The sequence below is a fragment of the Delphinapterus leucas genome, chromosome 3, assembly GCF_059928025.1.
Source record: "Delphinapterus leucas isolate spDelLeu-1000000601 "Yukka" chromosome 3, BTC_Dleu_Yukka2, whole genome shotgun sequence".
NCBI classification, from domain to species: Eukaryota; Metazoa; Chordata; class Mammalia; order Artiodactyla; family Monodontidae; genus Delphinapterus; species Delphinapterus leucas.
The window spans coordinates 99,391,569-99,408,328 of record NC_143131.1 but is presented as its reverse complement, the minus strand read 5'-3'; the positions used below and the strand labels follow the sequence as shown (position 1 = coordinate 99,408,328).

Sequence of the window (16,760 nt, the reverse complement as noted above, 5' to 3'; positions counted from 1 at the left end):
TTTTTGTACAAAGTTTATCTAGAAGTTACAAGGAGATAACTACCTGTTTACAGACAAAAAAGGACTCTAACAACAATTTCTTTTCAGGGTTTATTTCTAAATAGCCTGAAGTTTATTGTCATTCCTTTCCCTCAATCCAATCAATTTTTAAATAAGTAAGCTTTACACCTATTCTACAGGTAATATTACATTTGTTTGTCAATTCATGGAGAAAACTATGCTATATTTCAAGATTATATGAGAACAGAATTCCTGACAATCTCTAAGATACATCTGAGTCAGGAATTTTGTTCTCTAGAGTGCATCTTAGAGAGCCAAAGAAATCTGTAGCTACATTGTCTTGGAAACACAGCAAGTCTCTAATTCAATAGGAAATAGATACTTCAGAGACTATACTTACAAAAATCATATTCAAAACAAATCTCATATCACCACAAGATTACAAACCTTGCCTTGTTGCATTGAACAATCTACACATCCTACTTGAATATTTCCATGTTTAGCTCCTGGGATTATTTGCAGTCTTTCAAAATCACTTCCCAGTATAACAATGTCACATCCAGAGGCATAAGCCTAAAAACAAACAAAAAAATGAACAAAGTAAAATAAAAATGATAAACTTGTCAAGAAAATATTTATCATGTAGAACACTGGCGTTAAATATTGTTTTAACAGACTAATTTTAAATATTTTTAAAAATCTTTATTATTTGAGAATATTCCCCTTACCTCCCATACATAGTCCCATCAGTCAGTCCTTTCTGCAAAATATATACCAATTCCTTTCACTTTTTCCATCTCCACTGAATGCTACTGCCCTTATCTAAACTACCATAATCTCTCTCCTACATTATTGTTTATACTGACTGCTTCCATTCTTGCTTCCCTCTAATTCCTTTCCACACACAGACAAGAGTGATCTTTTAAAAATGTTTATTACACCAAGTAATTTTCCCTTCAATAGTTTCCTCATTGCACTTGGAATAAAATCTCAACTTCTTACCAATGTCAATGCCCTAAATGATTGTCCTAATTCCCCAAATCCATCTCAAGCTACTCTTTCATTCCCTCAATTGGCTCCTGCCCTTACATTGCCCTTCTTTCTGTTTCTTGGGCGTAACAATCTTTTTTCACCTCAAGGTGGTTTACCTTCCTTCTAACTGCCTGGTCTTTGTCTAACTAGCTTCTTTCCAACATTCATGTCTCAGTTCCTGAATATACTCATATTGATCAATATTCTTCCCCCCTCCCCTAATTACTTTCCATCACACTACTCTTTTTCTTCTTCATAGCATATACCACGATTTGTAAATATCTTGCTTGTTATCCATTTCCATTACTACAAGTTAAGGTCCAAGACGAAAAGGTAGGGTTCAAGTTTATCTTGTTCTCTGCTCTTAGATCACAGGAGTTTCTTCCATTTAAGAGTACGTGGCTGTCGTCCTAGAATTTACATGCAGCATAATTCTGAAAATAAAATATCTACCACAAACTGCTTTCCATCCTAAGTTCTTAAAATTTTAGTAATTCTTTACTTTCTCATCACTTTTGCACATATACATACACCTTACTTAATGTAAAAAATATTATACTTAATATATACTTCATGACCGTAATTCCTACCAAAGCCAAAATGGTTCTGTACAAGCTACCAAAAAATATTAGAAAAGGGACTTGAAAGAACATACAAATAAATTTGCTCACATTACCAACAAGAAAATGAGGCCTAAATTGGCCGACAACTTCTTAGTGGCAGAGTGGGCTTGAGAACTCTGATCTCTTGATTTTTGATCTAGTGCTATTTTGATGTCAGAACAGGAACTTCCCTAGTTAAGCATGCTTGTCTGGAATTTTCCTAAAAGGAATTAGGGGAAATCAAGTCTGTTTCTACTAGTGCCACACAGTGGAAAAAACTGGCTCAGTAAACAAACAAAAAACCTCATGATGGTCTGCTCACCTAGGTGTAAATATCCACAATAGGATCATAAGGCTTGTCACAAGACTAACAGCCAGAATAAATTCCAAAAACTAATTTATGAAAAATGTCATTAACAATACTCTAAAATACCTTAATATTTTAGAAACTGATTTTCTCCTGAATATTAAATTTTGATAAAATACTGATTGTCACTGTTTACCAAAATACTGTATTAAATTTGGAATGTTTACAATGTAGATTTCCTCCTCACTAAACAAAATTTTTTCAGTTTCCATTAACTAGAATATATATATATATATTTTAAAATGTGTTCATAACTTTGCCTTCTTTTTGTTTACCTGCAATTATATATCTACTTACAGATATTGTGTTGCACCTATTTTTGTCAATCAGGACTCTAAGTTTTCCTGAATTAAGTCTACATGAATCCTGAAGTACCTCACAAAATTACTGTTTAATTCAACAAGTATTAAACATTTATAAACTTGATAAATGCAAAGTTACCTCAGAAATAAACATCTATCCCTATAGAAAGATGCCAACTTATAATACAAATGAACCTTGATCATTCAAAGACTTATCCAGTTCTGGATTACCCTTGTTCTTTTGCTGCTGCTATTATACTATCACTGCCTGTCAGTTAATTTTTCCTTAGTGACGGCACTAGAAGGTGCAAAGCTATCTATCCCTAGTTTTGGTAAACTTTAAATTGAATAAAAATTATTGATCTTCATCTGGAATATCTCTGTCATTTAGTCCTCACTTTCTTCTTTCAGAGTTATAACTAATGGATGGCAATAAACTGGTAAATGGGGAAAAAACAAAAAACAAATATAACGAACTGCAGTTCACACTTCATCAGTTGACTATTATCCTTGGGGCTTATAATAAAAAAACCTCCTGGTTTTCTTGACTACAGAATTTTAATTTTTATAGTTTATTTGACTGTATAATTAATTAAATATAAAATGCATTAAAGACTCAAACTCTATTTGTGCTTTGTTCTATTTCTTAATCATTTTCAAGAATGTGTAAACATCTCCTTAAAAATCCTGCTGTGCACAGAATACTGGTTGAATAAAGTGTGGTACATAGCCACGATGGAGTATTAAACAGCTATAAAAAGAATGAGGAACAAATCTATGAACTGACTTAGAGTGATTTCTAGGGGATTTTACAAAGTGAAAAAAAAAAGTAGAAAAGAGCATATATGGCAATTTTTTGTGTGTAAGGAACAAGGAAAATAAAACACATGTACCTGGCTTGCTACAAAAAGGAACAAAGGGAGAACAAAACTAGGGAAAAATGAAGTTGGATACCTACAAAAGGGGAGAAGATGAAGTGGAAGCAAAGAATAACACTTCTGAGTATAACTTTTTATATACTTACAACTTCTTTTTAAAATTGAAGTATAACTGACCTACAGCACTCTGTTAGTTCCAGGTGCACAACACCGTGATTCTACATTTCCATACATTATAAAGTGATCATCATTAAGTCTAGTTATTATGTGTCACCATACAAAGGTATTACAGTGTTGACTATATTCCCCATGCTGTACATTTAATGCCCATGACTCATTTATTTTGTAACTGGAAGTTTCTATTTCTTAATCTCCCTTACCTATTTCACTTATCACTCCCACCTCCCCCTTCCCTCTGCTCTGGCAACCACATTTGTCCTCTGTATCTATGAGTCTGTTACTGTTCTGCTGTTTGTTCATTTGTTTTGTTTTTTAGATTCCACATATAAGTGAAATCATACGGTATTTGTCTTTGTCTGACTTACTTCACTTAGCATAATACCCTCCAGGTCCACACATATTGTCACAAATGGCAAGATTCCATTCTTTTTTTATGGCTGAGTAATATTCTACTGTGTGTGTACACATGTATACACACACACACACACACCTTTATCCATTCATCTACCAGTGGACACTAGTTATGACTTTTGAAACACGTTAACATCATACATATTCAAAAAATTGATTTAAATCAGTCAGAATGGGGGGGAGGTGAAACAAAGGAACTAAGTACATTTCAAACAAATACTATATCTACACTGAAAGAAAGAAGGCAGGAAGGAACTAAGTAACTTATGAACACAGAATTTGACTATATGTCTGCAGCCTTGGAGAGTGAGAAGGAAAAAACTAGTCTTCCTCCCGTGTTTCTCCTTTGCTCTCACATTATTACCACATTCACAACACTTCTGACAACAGATGTGGGGGGGGTTTTAACCACACCAAGCAAGCAATTATGTGACACCAACTGAGTATCCTACAATTTAACTCAGTCCTGACACTATCTGCCTGGAGATAGCATCAGATCCCACAAGTTAAGGGCTCAGCCTTAACTGAGACTGCCCTCCACTTCAGATGCTAATCACAAGTAGGAGGTCCTCAGATTACCCACAACTTCTGTCCCAGACAAAGGTTCCCATGACCTCTTCCCCCTTGGATTTATTTGCTAAAACAGTGCGAAGAACTCGGGAAACACTTATGCTTACCAGTGTGATAAAGGATACAAATAAACAGCCAGAAAAAGAGATGGGGGCGGGGAGGGGGGCACTTTTTTGTGCTTTCCTCTATCTTTCATTCACTGTAGTCATCTGAGCCTATTTTTTCTTCTTGACAGGGCCAAATGCTAAGTGCTTTTCACTGGTATCCCATTTAATCCTCACAACAAATCCTGTGAGATATTTACTATAATCAATCCATTTTACTGATAAGGAAGCTCGAACTTAGATTGAGTAATTGGCTCAAGTCTCAGAGCTAGTATCAGACACAAATGAGACTGAAAGCAAGTTATAGCTAATGGGAAAGAACATGCTCTTACTCCTTCTGCTATGCTGCCATAAAATGCCTTATAAATAAACATGATGTCCCCTAATTTCTTCCTATAATTAAAAATGACTTCTTTGGATGTAAAGCAACCAGAATTCCCATAACTGCTGATACGAATGTAAAATAAAATGGTCCCACTACTTTGGAAAGCTAAACACAGGCACACTCAATGATCCAGCAATTCTACCTCTAAGTTTATACCCAACAGAAATGTGTCTATATGTACACTAAGAGACATGTACAAGAACATTCATAGCTATTCATAAAAGCTCCAAAGTAGAACCAACTCAAACATATAATAGAATGCATAAATAAACTGTAGTATATATATTTTAAATGGATAGCCACCAAGGACCTACTGTATAACACAGGGAACTCTGCTCAATATTCTGTAACAACCTAATTGGGAGAACAATTTGAAAAAGAATAGATACTTATAACTGAATCACTTTGTTGTACACCTGAAACTAACACAACATTGTTAATCAACTGTACCCCAATGTAAAAAAAAAAATTAAAAAAAAAACTGCAGTATAATCATACAATGGAATACCATAAAGCAATGGTTCTCAAACTCTCTGGTTTCAGTAATCCTTTGTACACTTAAGAAAATACTGAGGATAACCACCCTAGCTTCTCCCTCCCCAAGAGCTTTAGTTTGTGTGGGTTATCACTATCAATATTTATTCTTTTAGAAAACTGAGAAAATATAATACACTAATTGATAAGGTAATCAAAACGTCCCAACAAATAAAAGCCCAGGACCAGTTGGCTTTACCAGTGAATTCTACCAAACATTTAAAGAACAATTAACACCAATCCTTCTCAAACCCTTCCAAAAAACTGAAGAGGCCATTTAACAAGGTCAACATTACCGTTATACCAAAGCTACACAAGGCACTATAAGAAAAGAAAATTACAGGCCAATTTCCCTGATGAATATAGATGCAAAAATCTTGAACAAAATACTAGCAAACTGATTTCAAGAGCACATTAAAAAGATCTTATACCATAATCAAGTGGGATTTACCCCTGGGATGCAAGGAAGGTTCCATAAAGGCCATATATGACAAGCTTATAGCTAATATACTCAGTGATAAAAAGCTAAAAGCTTTCCTCTAAGATCAGGAAAAAGACAAGGATGCACACACTCCCACCAATTCTATTCAACATAATATTGGAAGTCCTAGCCAGAGCAATTAGGCAAGAAAAAGAAATAAAAGGCATTCGAATCAGAAAGGAAGATGTAAAATTGTCTGTTTGCAGAAGACAAGATATTACATATAGAAACCCTAAAGATTCCACCAAAAAACTGTTAGAACTAAGAAATGAACTCAGCAAAACTGCAGAATACAAAATCAACATACAAAAATCAACTGCATTTCTATATGCTAACAATAAACTATTCAAAAAAGAAATTAAGAAAATCCAATTTACAATAGTATCAAAAAGAATAAAATACTTAAGAGTAAATGTAACCAAGGTGAAAAGTCTTGTACACAGAAAACTGTAAGACATTGATTAAAGAAGCTGACAACACAAATAAATGAAAAGACATCTTCTGTTCTTGGACTGGAAGAATTAATATTGTTGAAATGTCCATACGACACAAAACCATCTATAGATTCAATGTAATCTCACTATCAAAATTCCAGTGGCATTTTTCACATAGGGAAAAAAAAAAAATCCTAAAATTCACATGGAACCACAGAAGACCCCAAATAGCCAAAGCAATCTTAAAGAAAAACTAAGCTGGAACCATCACATTTCCTTATTTCAAACTATGTTGCAAAGCTATAAAAATCAAAACAGTATGGTATTGGCATAAAAACAGACACATAGGCCAAAGGAACAGAATCATGAGCCCAGACATAACCCACACATATATGGTCAACTAATCTTTGACAAAGGTGCCAAGAATATACAACAGAGAAAAGACAGTTTCTTCCATAAATTGATGCTGGGAAAACTGTACATCCACATACAAAAGAATAAAATCGGACCCTTGTCTTATATTACACGCAGAAATCAACTCAAAAATGGATTAAAAACTTAAACCTAAAACCTGAAACCACAAAACTCCTAGAACAAAACATAGGCGAAAAGGCCCTTGACAATTAGTGATGATTTTTTGGACACCAAAAGCACAAGCAACAAAAGCAGTAATAAATAAGACTACATTAAACTGAAAAGCTTCTGCACAGCAAAAGAAACCACCAACAAAATGAAAAGGCCACCTAAAAATGGGAGAAAATATTTGCAAACCTTATCTGATAAAAAGTTAATATCTAGGGCTTCCCTGGTGGTGCAGTGGTTGAGAGTCTGCCTGCCGATGCAGGGGACACGGGTTCGTGCCCCGGTCCGGGAAGATCCCACATGCCGTGGAGCCGCTAGGCCCGTGAGCCATGGCTACTGAGCCTGCGCATTCGGAGCCTGTGCTCTGCAACGGGAGAGGCCACAACAGTGAGAGGCCTGCATACCGCAAAAAAAAAAAAAAAAAAGTTAATACCTAAAATACATAAGGAACTCATATAACTCATTACCAGAAATGAACAATCCAATTAAAAATGGGTAGAAGGCTCAGACATTTTTCCAAAGAAGATGTACAAATGGCCAACAGGTACATGAAGAGATGTTCAACATCACTACTCATCAGGGAAATGCCAATCAAAACTGGATGAGATATCACTTCATATCCATTAGGATGCTATCAACAAAAAGATAAAAGTGTTGGTGAAGATGTGAAGAAAGGGAATCTTTGTGCACTCTTGGTGAATGTAGATTGGCACAGCCACTGTAAAAAACAGTATGGAAGAGTCCTGAAAAAATTAAAAGCAGAACTACCATATATTCCACCAATCCAACTTCTAGGATTATATCCAAAGATGATGAAATCTCTGTAAGAGATATCTGCACTCCCATATTCATTTCAGCATTGTTCACAATAGCCAAGATATGGAAACAACCTAAGTGTCCATCAGTGAATGAATGGATAAAGAAAATATGTTTTACACACAAACACAAAAGAATATTATTCAGTCATAAAAAAGAAGAAAATTCTGCCACTTGTGACAACCTTGCAGGCATTATGCTAAGTCAGACAGAGAAAGACAAATAATGTATTCCACTTATATGTGGAATCTAAAAACATTGTACTAATAGGAACATTGTACTAACAGAATAGAACGGTGGTTGTCAGGGGCTATGGATGGGGGAAATGGGAGATGTTGGTCAAAGGATACAAACTTCCAGTTATAAGATGAATAAGTTCCAGGGATCTAATGTACTGCATGGTGACTACAGTTAACAATATTGTATTGTACAGGTGCAAGTTGCTATTAGAATAAAGCTTTAATGTTCTCATCATAACAACAACAAAATGGTAATTATGTGAGTTAAAAGATATGTTAACTAACCTTACTGTGGTAAAGATTTCACACTATATATGTGTATCAAATCATCACACTGCACACCTTAAACTTACACAATTTTCATGTAAACTGTATGTCAATAGAGCTTGGGGGGAAAAATAGAGAGACGAATCTGTACAGAAAATCCAAACTGGATATCATGCAAAAATCACTTGAAATAAACATATCTTCTTATGGATATTTTTAATATATTATTAAAGTTAATTCAATCTCTAGAGTTTATACAACATGATGAGTTAATAAGCATGGAAATACACGAAAACAAACTTTAATTCAAAATGGTCTCTGCACCCAAAGTTCATAGCAGCACTATTTACAACAGCCAAGACATGGAAGCAACCTAAGTGTCCATCAACAGATGAATGGATAATGATGTGGTGCATATATACAAAGGACTATTACTCAGACATAAAAAAGAATGAAATATTGCCATTTGCAGTGACATGAATGGACCTAGAGAATATCATACTAAGTGAAGTCATAGAGAGAAAGACAAATATTGTATGATATTACTTATATGTGTAATCTAAAAAATAATACAAATGAATCCATATATAAAACAGAAACAGACTCACAGACATAGAAAACAAGCTTATGGTTACCAAAGGGAAAAGGGAGGGGGGCAAGTGATAAATTAGGAGTATGGAATTAACAGATACAAACTACTATACATAAAACAGATAAGCAACAGGATTTACTGTATAATACAGGGGACAATATTCTTGTAATAACCTATAATAGAACATAATCATATATATGTGTGTGTATATACACACACACACACACACACACACACACACACACAATCTCCAAATCACTTTTCTGGACACCTGAAACCAACACAGTATTTATGAATCAACTGTACTTCAATTTTAAAAGTCAATCAATGTAATTCACACATAAACAAAATAAAGAAGAAAAAATAAATAAAATGGGCTGTGTGTGATTTTAAAATAATCCATTTTTACTAAATTCTTAAATAAAAATAACCCATCTCCCTGGTTTTAAATAAAAACCTAAGATGTAATACTACACATAACATTCTAAACCAAAATCTAAAACTAGTTTTATAGATTTTTTCCAAAATAAATTGTTCTGAAAAATTCATTTCAAGGTGCCCTATTACTATCAAAACAAAAAGAACAGCACTGGTTCATCAAATAAATTGCCACACTACCTAAGCTTCAAAATTAATATGTATATATTGTAATTGGTACACTAGCTGCTTCTGTCAAAAGATCTGTAATCAGAATAACTTATTACTAAGCAATGAAAATTAAATTGAGAAACGAAAATCCTTTTATTAGGCATACATAATATTGGGTTTACTAACTTTGAGACTAAACAAGGTGCAAAGAAAGAACTGAGTTCATATGTGTGCTTTCAAGCATACAATTGAAACATGATTTTTAACTTTAAATTTGGCAGACAACCTTCTCCAATATTCAAAAATTACCCAAGGCTGCAACAGTCAGCATTCTAATTTGGAAATCCTGTGATTTCTGTACTTAGATTTCCTGTTTTCTCTGTTTTGTTTTAACCAACCACACCAGGTAAATATCCCAAAGAATTTCTTCCTGGTATACTTCCTGGTTAAATGAGTTATGTTTGGCATGTTGTAATTAACATTATTCTCATTTTTTTAAACACAACATTAAGAATTCGTATTACTTCAATAATTTTAAAGGAACCTTAATACTATTTAAAACATAAAATTTTTAAATAGGCTAAATATGTAAAAAGAAGTCCAATTTGTACTCGTAATAGCATATGAGTACCACAAAAATCATTCTTTCTCCAGATACAAACAGTATCAAACTTTCCCCTCCTGTATCTCTCTATCCACAAACATTAACATGCTTCTCCAAAATAAGAACCTCCTATAAAGGTTTCCCTACAGTGAACAAAACAAAAAGTTAAACTACTATTACAGAAAGAAGGAGAATGCTAATTCAGCCTCCATTTCTCTCCCAACACCCAGATAGCTGCAGTCAGTCTTTTGACTTCTAATCTGGGTCCCCTTGGCTGGGAACACAGAGTTTTCTAATACAAAAGGGAGTCTGGAGTTATTACATGTTTGTTATCCCTCGTATAACAAAGGCATTTAAATTCCAAACTAGAGACTGCAAGTCCTAAATATTAACACAATCTCTCTCTTGGAAATTATCTCCCTTTCCATTTCAGTAAAAACACAATTTCAACACTAAGTATGGATAATCTATTGCATGCACAGAAACATTAGAAAATCCAGATTCTAACTAACTATGCCTGTTTTTAACTTATTATTTGTCTTTTACAAATAAAATTTTTATTCTAAAAACAAAAGTTGTCAACAGATTAGGACCAGGTTGCTCATATACTTTCACTCTAAAGACAGTATGAAATTAACAAGGGAAAAGGAGTGAGAGAAAAATTCATGTAAATAAAGAAAAATTAAAGAATTTTTGCTTCGGATATCTGAAATCTCTCCTGGTTACTCACCTGATATTTATGGCAAAATGCGTAATAAATGACTTTGGAAAAAAATTTTGAAACTTTAATTGAAGTATTTTATTTGGACTCAAATCTAAATTATTAAAAATATTTTTTTAAAAAAACAATTTTTAATTACATAGATAAGGCTTCTTTATCTATTAGTCATCAATTCAACCAATATTTATTAAGCACTTTTTATGTGCTATGCATTATAATGAGTTTAGCCTTTATAATAACTGACATTTTTAAGGGTTTTACAGGTACTAAGCAATGAACTTAGCACTTTTTCATGTAACAGCCCTATGAATAAGTTCTTCTTTAGCCCCACTTTACAGATAAGAAAAAAAGAAATTCAAAGAATGTAAAAGAACTTGCCCACGGATACATAACTAACTATAAGGACTAGGTTGGAAATCAAATTCAGATGATGACTCTACTATTAGGTAACACCAGTACTTCAATCACTGTTCCAGGCACCCACAATGAAACTGTGGAAGACATACACAAGGCAAGACAGGTCACTAATATAATGAAAGTGCAAATAAAGTGCTTTGAAAGTATAAGAGAAAAGGTCACTGCCTACTAGAAGCTTTCTTATTAAGAGAAAAGTCAAAATTGTTTGATGCCAGTTTTAGTAGTAAAAAAGTATCTAATACTTACATATACTAACTATATTAGTAATTTCATATTTTAAAATCAAGAATCCATGAGAAATGGCACTCAATTTCATTTCAATTTAAAACCTGTCAGACTGTATTCAAAAAACGAGATCTCATCTCTTGTAATCTTTCAAAACAAGAACAAATAAGTTATCTGCAAACATGCAAAGAGATGAACTACGAATGTAAAGTCTGTCTTTAGAGAAGGCATAATGTAACAGGACAAACAAAGTAATTCTTCAAGTGGGCCTGCAAGAGGAAGATTTCATGGCCCTAGCTCAAGTAAAACTGGAATTTGGAGAGAGTTTTTTAGTCTGCACATACCATCTACCAATAATGTTTGCTCTCTTTCTGTGAAAAGAAAAAGAAGCCAAAATCAAAAGAGGTTAAAAACAAAATTCAAGGAGTAAACAACAGATTCTACATTTTAGCAAAGACAGTAATTTCAAGAGAGATAAATTTAAGATGTATATAGTGTCCAGTAGACTGAGGGCAAGAAACTTGGTTTATAACGGAATATCAATTTAATGTTAGAGAGTCAGGGATGGATTAGCTGCAAAGGAAAAAAGATGATTGTTAATAAACTATCACCAAAATTATAGAGACCTGGGATCTCTTTATACTAAATAACAACAAAATGTTTATTTTTACCTTATTTACTGGACTGATTCCTGAGATCTGGAAGAAATCTGCAGTAGGCTTGGTGGGAGATGATTAAAGCCTGGTCTATGGAAACAGACTTTAAAATTCAGTAGAACTGTGCAACAAGCTACATGATGGCGTAGGATAGTCTCATCTTTGGTACATTAACTCATTTCTCCTTTAACATAACAGAAGCATTCACCAAGATTTTATATACACTTAGAAGGATCATCTAGGTGTATAAATAGGCCATCATATTGTATATGCTTTGAAGTTCATATCACTGCTTACATAGATTCTGAATGCCTTCTTAGAAAAAGTTGTTAGAATTTACATTGGAGGAAGCACTCATATAATTTTAGGAGATGACAGAGAATGTAATGTTACCATCCTATAATCTCCCACTAGCAAAATCTTCTTAGGATGATCTTTATTTTCTAAATAGCAAGAGCAGTGAGCAATGTTCAACTGCAGGGAGACTATGGTTGCCCACTGAGACCCTCAGAGTTCACCCTCCTCTTGGGCATTGAAGCGAGGTCAACATTTAGAATTAGAATCTCTAAAACTGCTAGGGTCAAGTGCAAGTTAAGGTGTGTATGAGTCACTCTACAGGGGAGGTACAGACTCTATTCGAAAGCAAAGTACTTGGTTGGCACAGATCTAAAAGCACAATTCAGGTATTAAATGCCCACACCATGTTAAATAATGACTACTTTTTTTTCCTATTATTTATTCCGACTGATAAACAAAAGTCAAAATCGTTTGAGAAGAAAACCTAGGGCATCTACTAAGATGTTTATTTTGTTTCACTTTTTTATGCAAAATTAAGTTTTAATCACAACTAAGAGATAGCTATTCAAGTTGTAGCAAAAATCATGAGCACTATACATATATTCAGATATAGGCTATCATGTGCAATACTGACTTATAGCTTGAAATTATTATAAAAACCATACTTAATTCTTTAAAAAAAAACCGCTATAGTTAAGGCAGAAAATGTCAATATACTGATAAACAGCAAAAGTTTGGGGCCCTCTTCCTTTCACTATCTGGGGAAAACAAATGAAAAACAAGACACTTTCATTTAAACTTTAACCTGGAATTACCACTACACACCAAAGAGGAATTTTACTGAGAAACAGTAATGCAACTTTTAGTAATTAATGTGAACAATCTAAAATAAATATAAGCCTCCCAGGACTACTAAACTGTTACATATGGAATTCAAAGGATAGCAGGAGTGAACCATTTACGAAAAATAGTTTTTTCTTTCCAAAGTTATTCCCAGTGAATTTAAAGAAAAATAAGTGAAAAGCACTGTTTTCACTCAGCGCTAGTTGTTGACAGCTACCTGTTTTTAAGACACCCATTCTTTTCAACTACAAAGACACTTGACCTAAACTTAGAGGAAGAAATGAAACCAATCCCAACTATTCCTCAACTTGACAATTAGAGCCTATGGAGTGGGGCAATAAAAAGCCCACATACACATTACACACCAACGATTCTCGGATAAACGATTTTAGTAAACCTCCCCAGCCCAAGGACGTCAGATTAAAAACTTTAAAAATCCTACAACACATTCTAACTTCCGAGTTTAGCCTCTGGACATTAAGTAACTCAATGACCGAAGCGTTACTGCCTCCTTCGTTCTCAAAGGCCAGGTACGCCGGCCCTAAGGAGCTGGGACCTCCGTAGGGGACGCCCCGCGAGGGCAACGAGGCTTTCTCGGCCTCTGCCCGTCACTCTGGGCCAAGCCCGGCTGACTCAGGGGCGCGGACTCGCCACGGGCGACGCGGGAGCCTCCCTCACTCACCGTGAAGCGCTGGTCGCCGACGCTGCCCACGGAGAAGCAGTGGTCGCCGGGGTTCACAGCCCCGGTCAGCACCTGGTGCAGGTTCATGTCGGCGCCTTAATCCAGCAACGGATGTCGCGTCCGGCTCATGCCCGGGGTCAGCGGCCGCTTCCCTCCCTCTTTCCCTCACGGGCGGCGGCTGCTCTTGAGAGGAGACGGCGGCAGCGCCAGGCGCCAGGAGCGGGGGCCGCTCAGCTGCGGCCCGCAGCTCATCCCGAGCCCGCGCGGGCGAGGCCCGGAGGGGGCGGACCGGCGAGCGGGCGGAGCGCCGCGCTCTTCCGCGCACCTGTCACAACCCGCGCGGGCCCAGGTGAAACTCGGGGTTGACCCAGCGGCCGCGACCCCGGGCCGACTCACCGGCCAGGAAGGACACGCCGTCCACAACACCTCCTCTGGGTTCTGGGTGGCTGGCCCGGACCGAACCCGAATGGCGCAAGCAGCACCCGCTAGTCCTCGGCCCCCTAGCCTGGCTTTTCCCTGCTCCGGTGCCGGCCACCCCCACTGGCCTCGGCGGCTCTCTACGCGTCGCTAGGTCCCTTTGGCGGAAATATCGCGAGATTCTCGCGGCGAAAAGGAACACTGCGGTAAACGATTTACTTTTTTACCACAGTGTGCAGAACGGCAAGTGGAAAACGCCTCTTCGAGTGAGATGTTGGCCAATCCAGAGATCCAGTCCACCTAAGGCTCCGCCCACTGCTGAGGACAGACCAATCTCTTTGAGGCTTGTGAGGGACGATAAGCGTTTGAATGTTGAACGTAAGGAACCTAGTAAAAATATAAAGAGCCTTGGAAGAGGTAAGGGTTGTCAAATTATGCTTTAGTTTGGGGCTTAATCTGACTGTTGGGCCAGAAAGCTTAAAAGGGAGAAGTGCATTATAAATGCAGTTGCGGAGTCTTCGGTCCCGGTAGAGACTACAAGTCCCAAGAAGCACCGCTCCCCTAGGCGTCCCGCGAATACTCCAAGTGAATGTGAACCCTGCAGTGTCTCTGTCCCCGCGCAATGGTTACCTCGGCAGGACGCGCGTTTCCAGTTCGCTAAAAAGGAAAATTTTGAAAGGTTTAAACATTTGACAAGTACTAAAATGAAGGGTTTTCGCCAATGTTTAACTTAACATTCGTTTTGAAGTAGTGCTGATAACAGTACTGCACCAGCCCTGCGTTGAGCTGTTTTGGAAAAACCTAAGAATTCCAGAATGTTTAGTGTCACAGTCTCAACTGTGAGATTCAACTCTAATTGTATTTTAAGACAAGTTTTGTATTATTATTGATCAACATCTCTTTATGTCTCCTCCCAGGTAACCTCTTAGGGACAAACTGTCCTGTATCCCAAGTGTCTAGCGCAGTGCGCTTTCCAACCTAGGTGTTCAGAAAATGTTAAATGAGTGAATGTAAATAGGAACTCCCCACCAAAAAAAAAGAAAAAGTAGTTTTTTTTAAAAAATTGGTGAACTGATTTTGATTTTATATCCTTTTCTTGTGGTAAAAAAACAAAAAACAGAAAGCAAAACAAACAACCCCCCAAAAAGTTCACACTATTACTTGGGTAGGAGGAGTACTGGTAATTTTATTTCCTTTTGCTTTCCCTAAGTTTTTTGCACTGTACATATACTTCGTTTAGCAATAAAAAAAAGTTACTTAAAAAATAAGGTTAAGAAAAGAATCTCAAAATTAGTGGATATATGTATAACAGATATACCTTGCTGTACAGCAGAAACTAATGCAACATTGTAAATCAACTATAATAAAAACTTAAAAAAAAATAAATTTAAGAGCCATCTCCCTTTTTTTAATTTGAAAGATGTAAATGAATTCCATTATTTATCCCAGTCTCCTCATAAAAATAAGGGATTTAAAACATAACTTGTCTTAAAAAAAAAAAACCTATTTTATTGAGGTCTAACATACAGTTTAGTTTGTGTTTTAATTATTAATTCAGATTTTATTTTAAATGACTTTAAGTTAGTTTTATATTTTACATCTTAAATCAAGGTTTTTCTATATTCCACATAAATTCTGTGTATAGCCCAAAGTTTAACATGTTTACTCATTCTGTTCTGCCTATCTTTTGGTTTTGAAGGGCATACTGTTTAGCAGAATAAAAGAAACTAAGGGACCTAGTAGTTAGAAAATCTGAGATCTACTCCTGATCTGTCATTTGCTGTGTGACCATGGAAAATGTCTTGTAAACTTTGTTTTCGTCATCTGTAAAATTAACAAGTTTAACCTGATTATCAACACATTTTACTTGGCATTTTTATTCCTGATAAACATCTGTTAGTTTTTTTTTTTTATTATTCAAACAGAAAGTCACAAAACTTATAATCATCCTTATCAGTTCACTCAGTCCCATGTAATTAAGTTTTTTTTTCATCTTGATCTTTTGTTAGCACTTTTATGAATTCATCAGTTTTCCATTAGAGTTCTGAAAATGCTTATTCATTCAGTTCAGCAGTATAGTCAATTACCAGAAACCTGTACTTGTCAGAGTCTTTTCCATGAATTCCTTGAAGATGAAACCCTTTTATGGGAACATTTTTGCAAAAGCATCAGAGTACACCCAGACTGTCTGTAAATGACAAAAGACTTAAAAATGACCACGGTTAAAGATTGGATGAAAGTTCATAATAATGCAACTGGCAAGGAAATTTAGTTATTTCTGAGATATATATTTTAAAGTAACAACTAGAATTATGACTTATACCAGAACATATAAGATTTTTAGAAATTTCATGTAATGTCTGAAACATTTATATTAACATATTTCCATACAAACATCTGTTAGTTTTTATTAAATTCCTTCATCCTTGAAATAAACAAGAGTTTGACTCCTGGCCTAATCAGCCATTTAGACAAGTTGCTTAATCTCTCCGTGCTTTACTTTCCTTATCTGTAAAGTGGGGATAGTAATAGAC

General features: G+C 35.6%; 1 protein-coding gene across 18 annotated transcripts in view; it reads right to left on the bottom strand.

The window, feature by feature from the left end:
- Positions 1-14,343, bottom strand: part of DMXL1 (Dmx like 1) — a 132,531-nt gene extending 118,188 nt beyond the window's left edge. For 5 of the 18 annotated variants that reach the window (XM_089909215.1, XM_089909201.1, XM_089909202.1 and 2 more), the window contains exons 1-2: positions 13,810-14,342; positions 448-573 (exon numbers count right to left, since the gene is read on the bottom strand). In XM_089909215.1, coding sequence (XP_089765341.1) covers positions 448-573; positions 13,810-13,896 — 213 coding nt within the window. In that variant the 5' untranslated portion in view covers positions 13,897-14,342. The other 13 variants (XM_022590634.3, XM_022590641.3, XM_022590647.3 and 10 more) reach the window with 9 other exon arrangements.
- Positions 14,344-16,760: the final 2,417 nt, after the last annotated feature.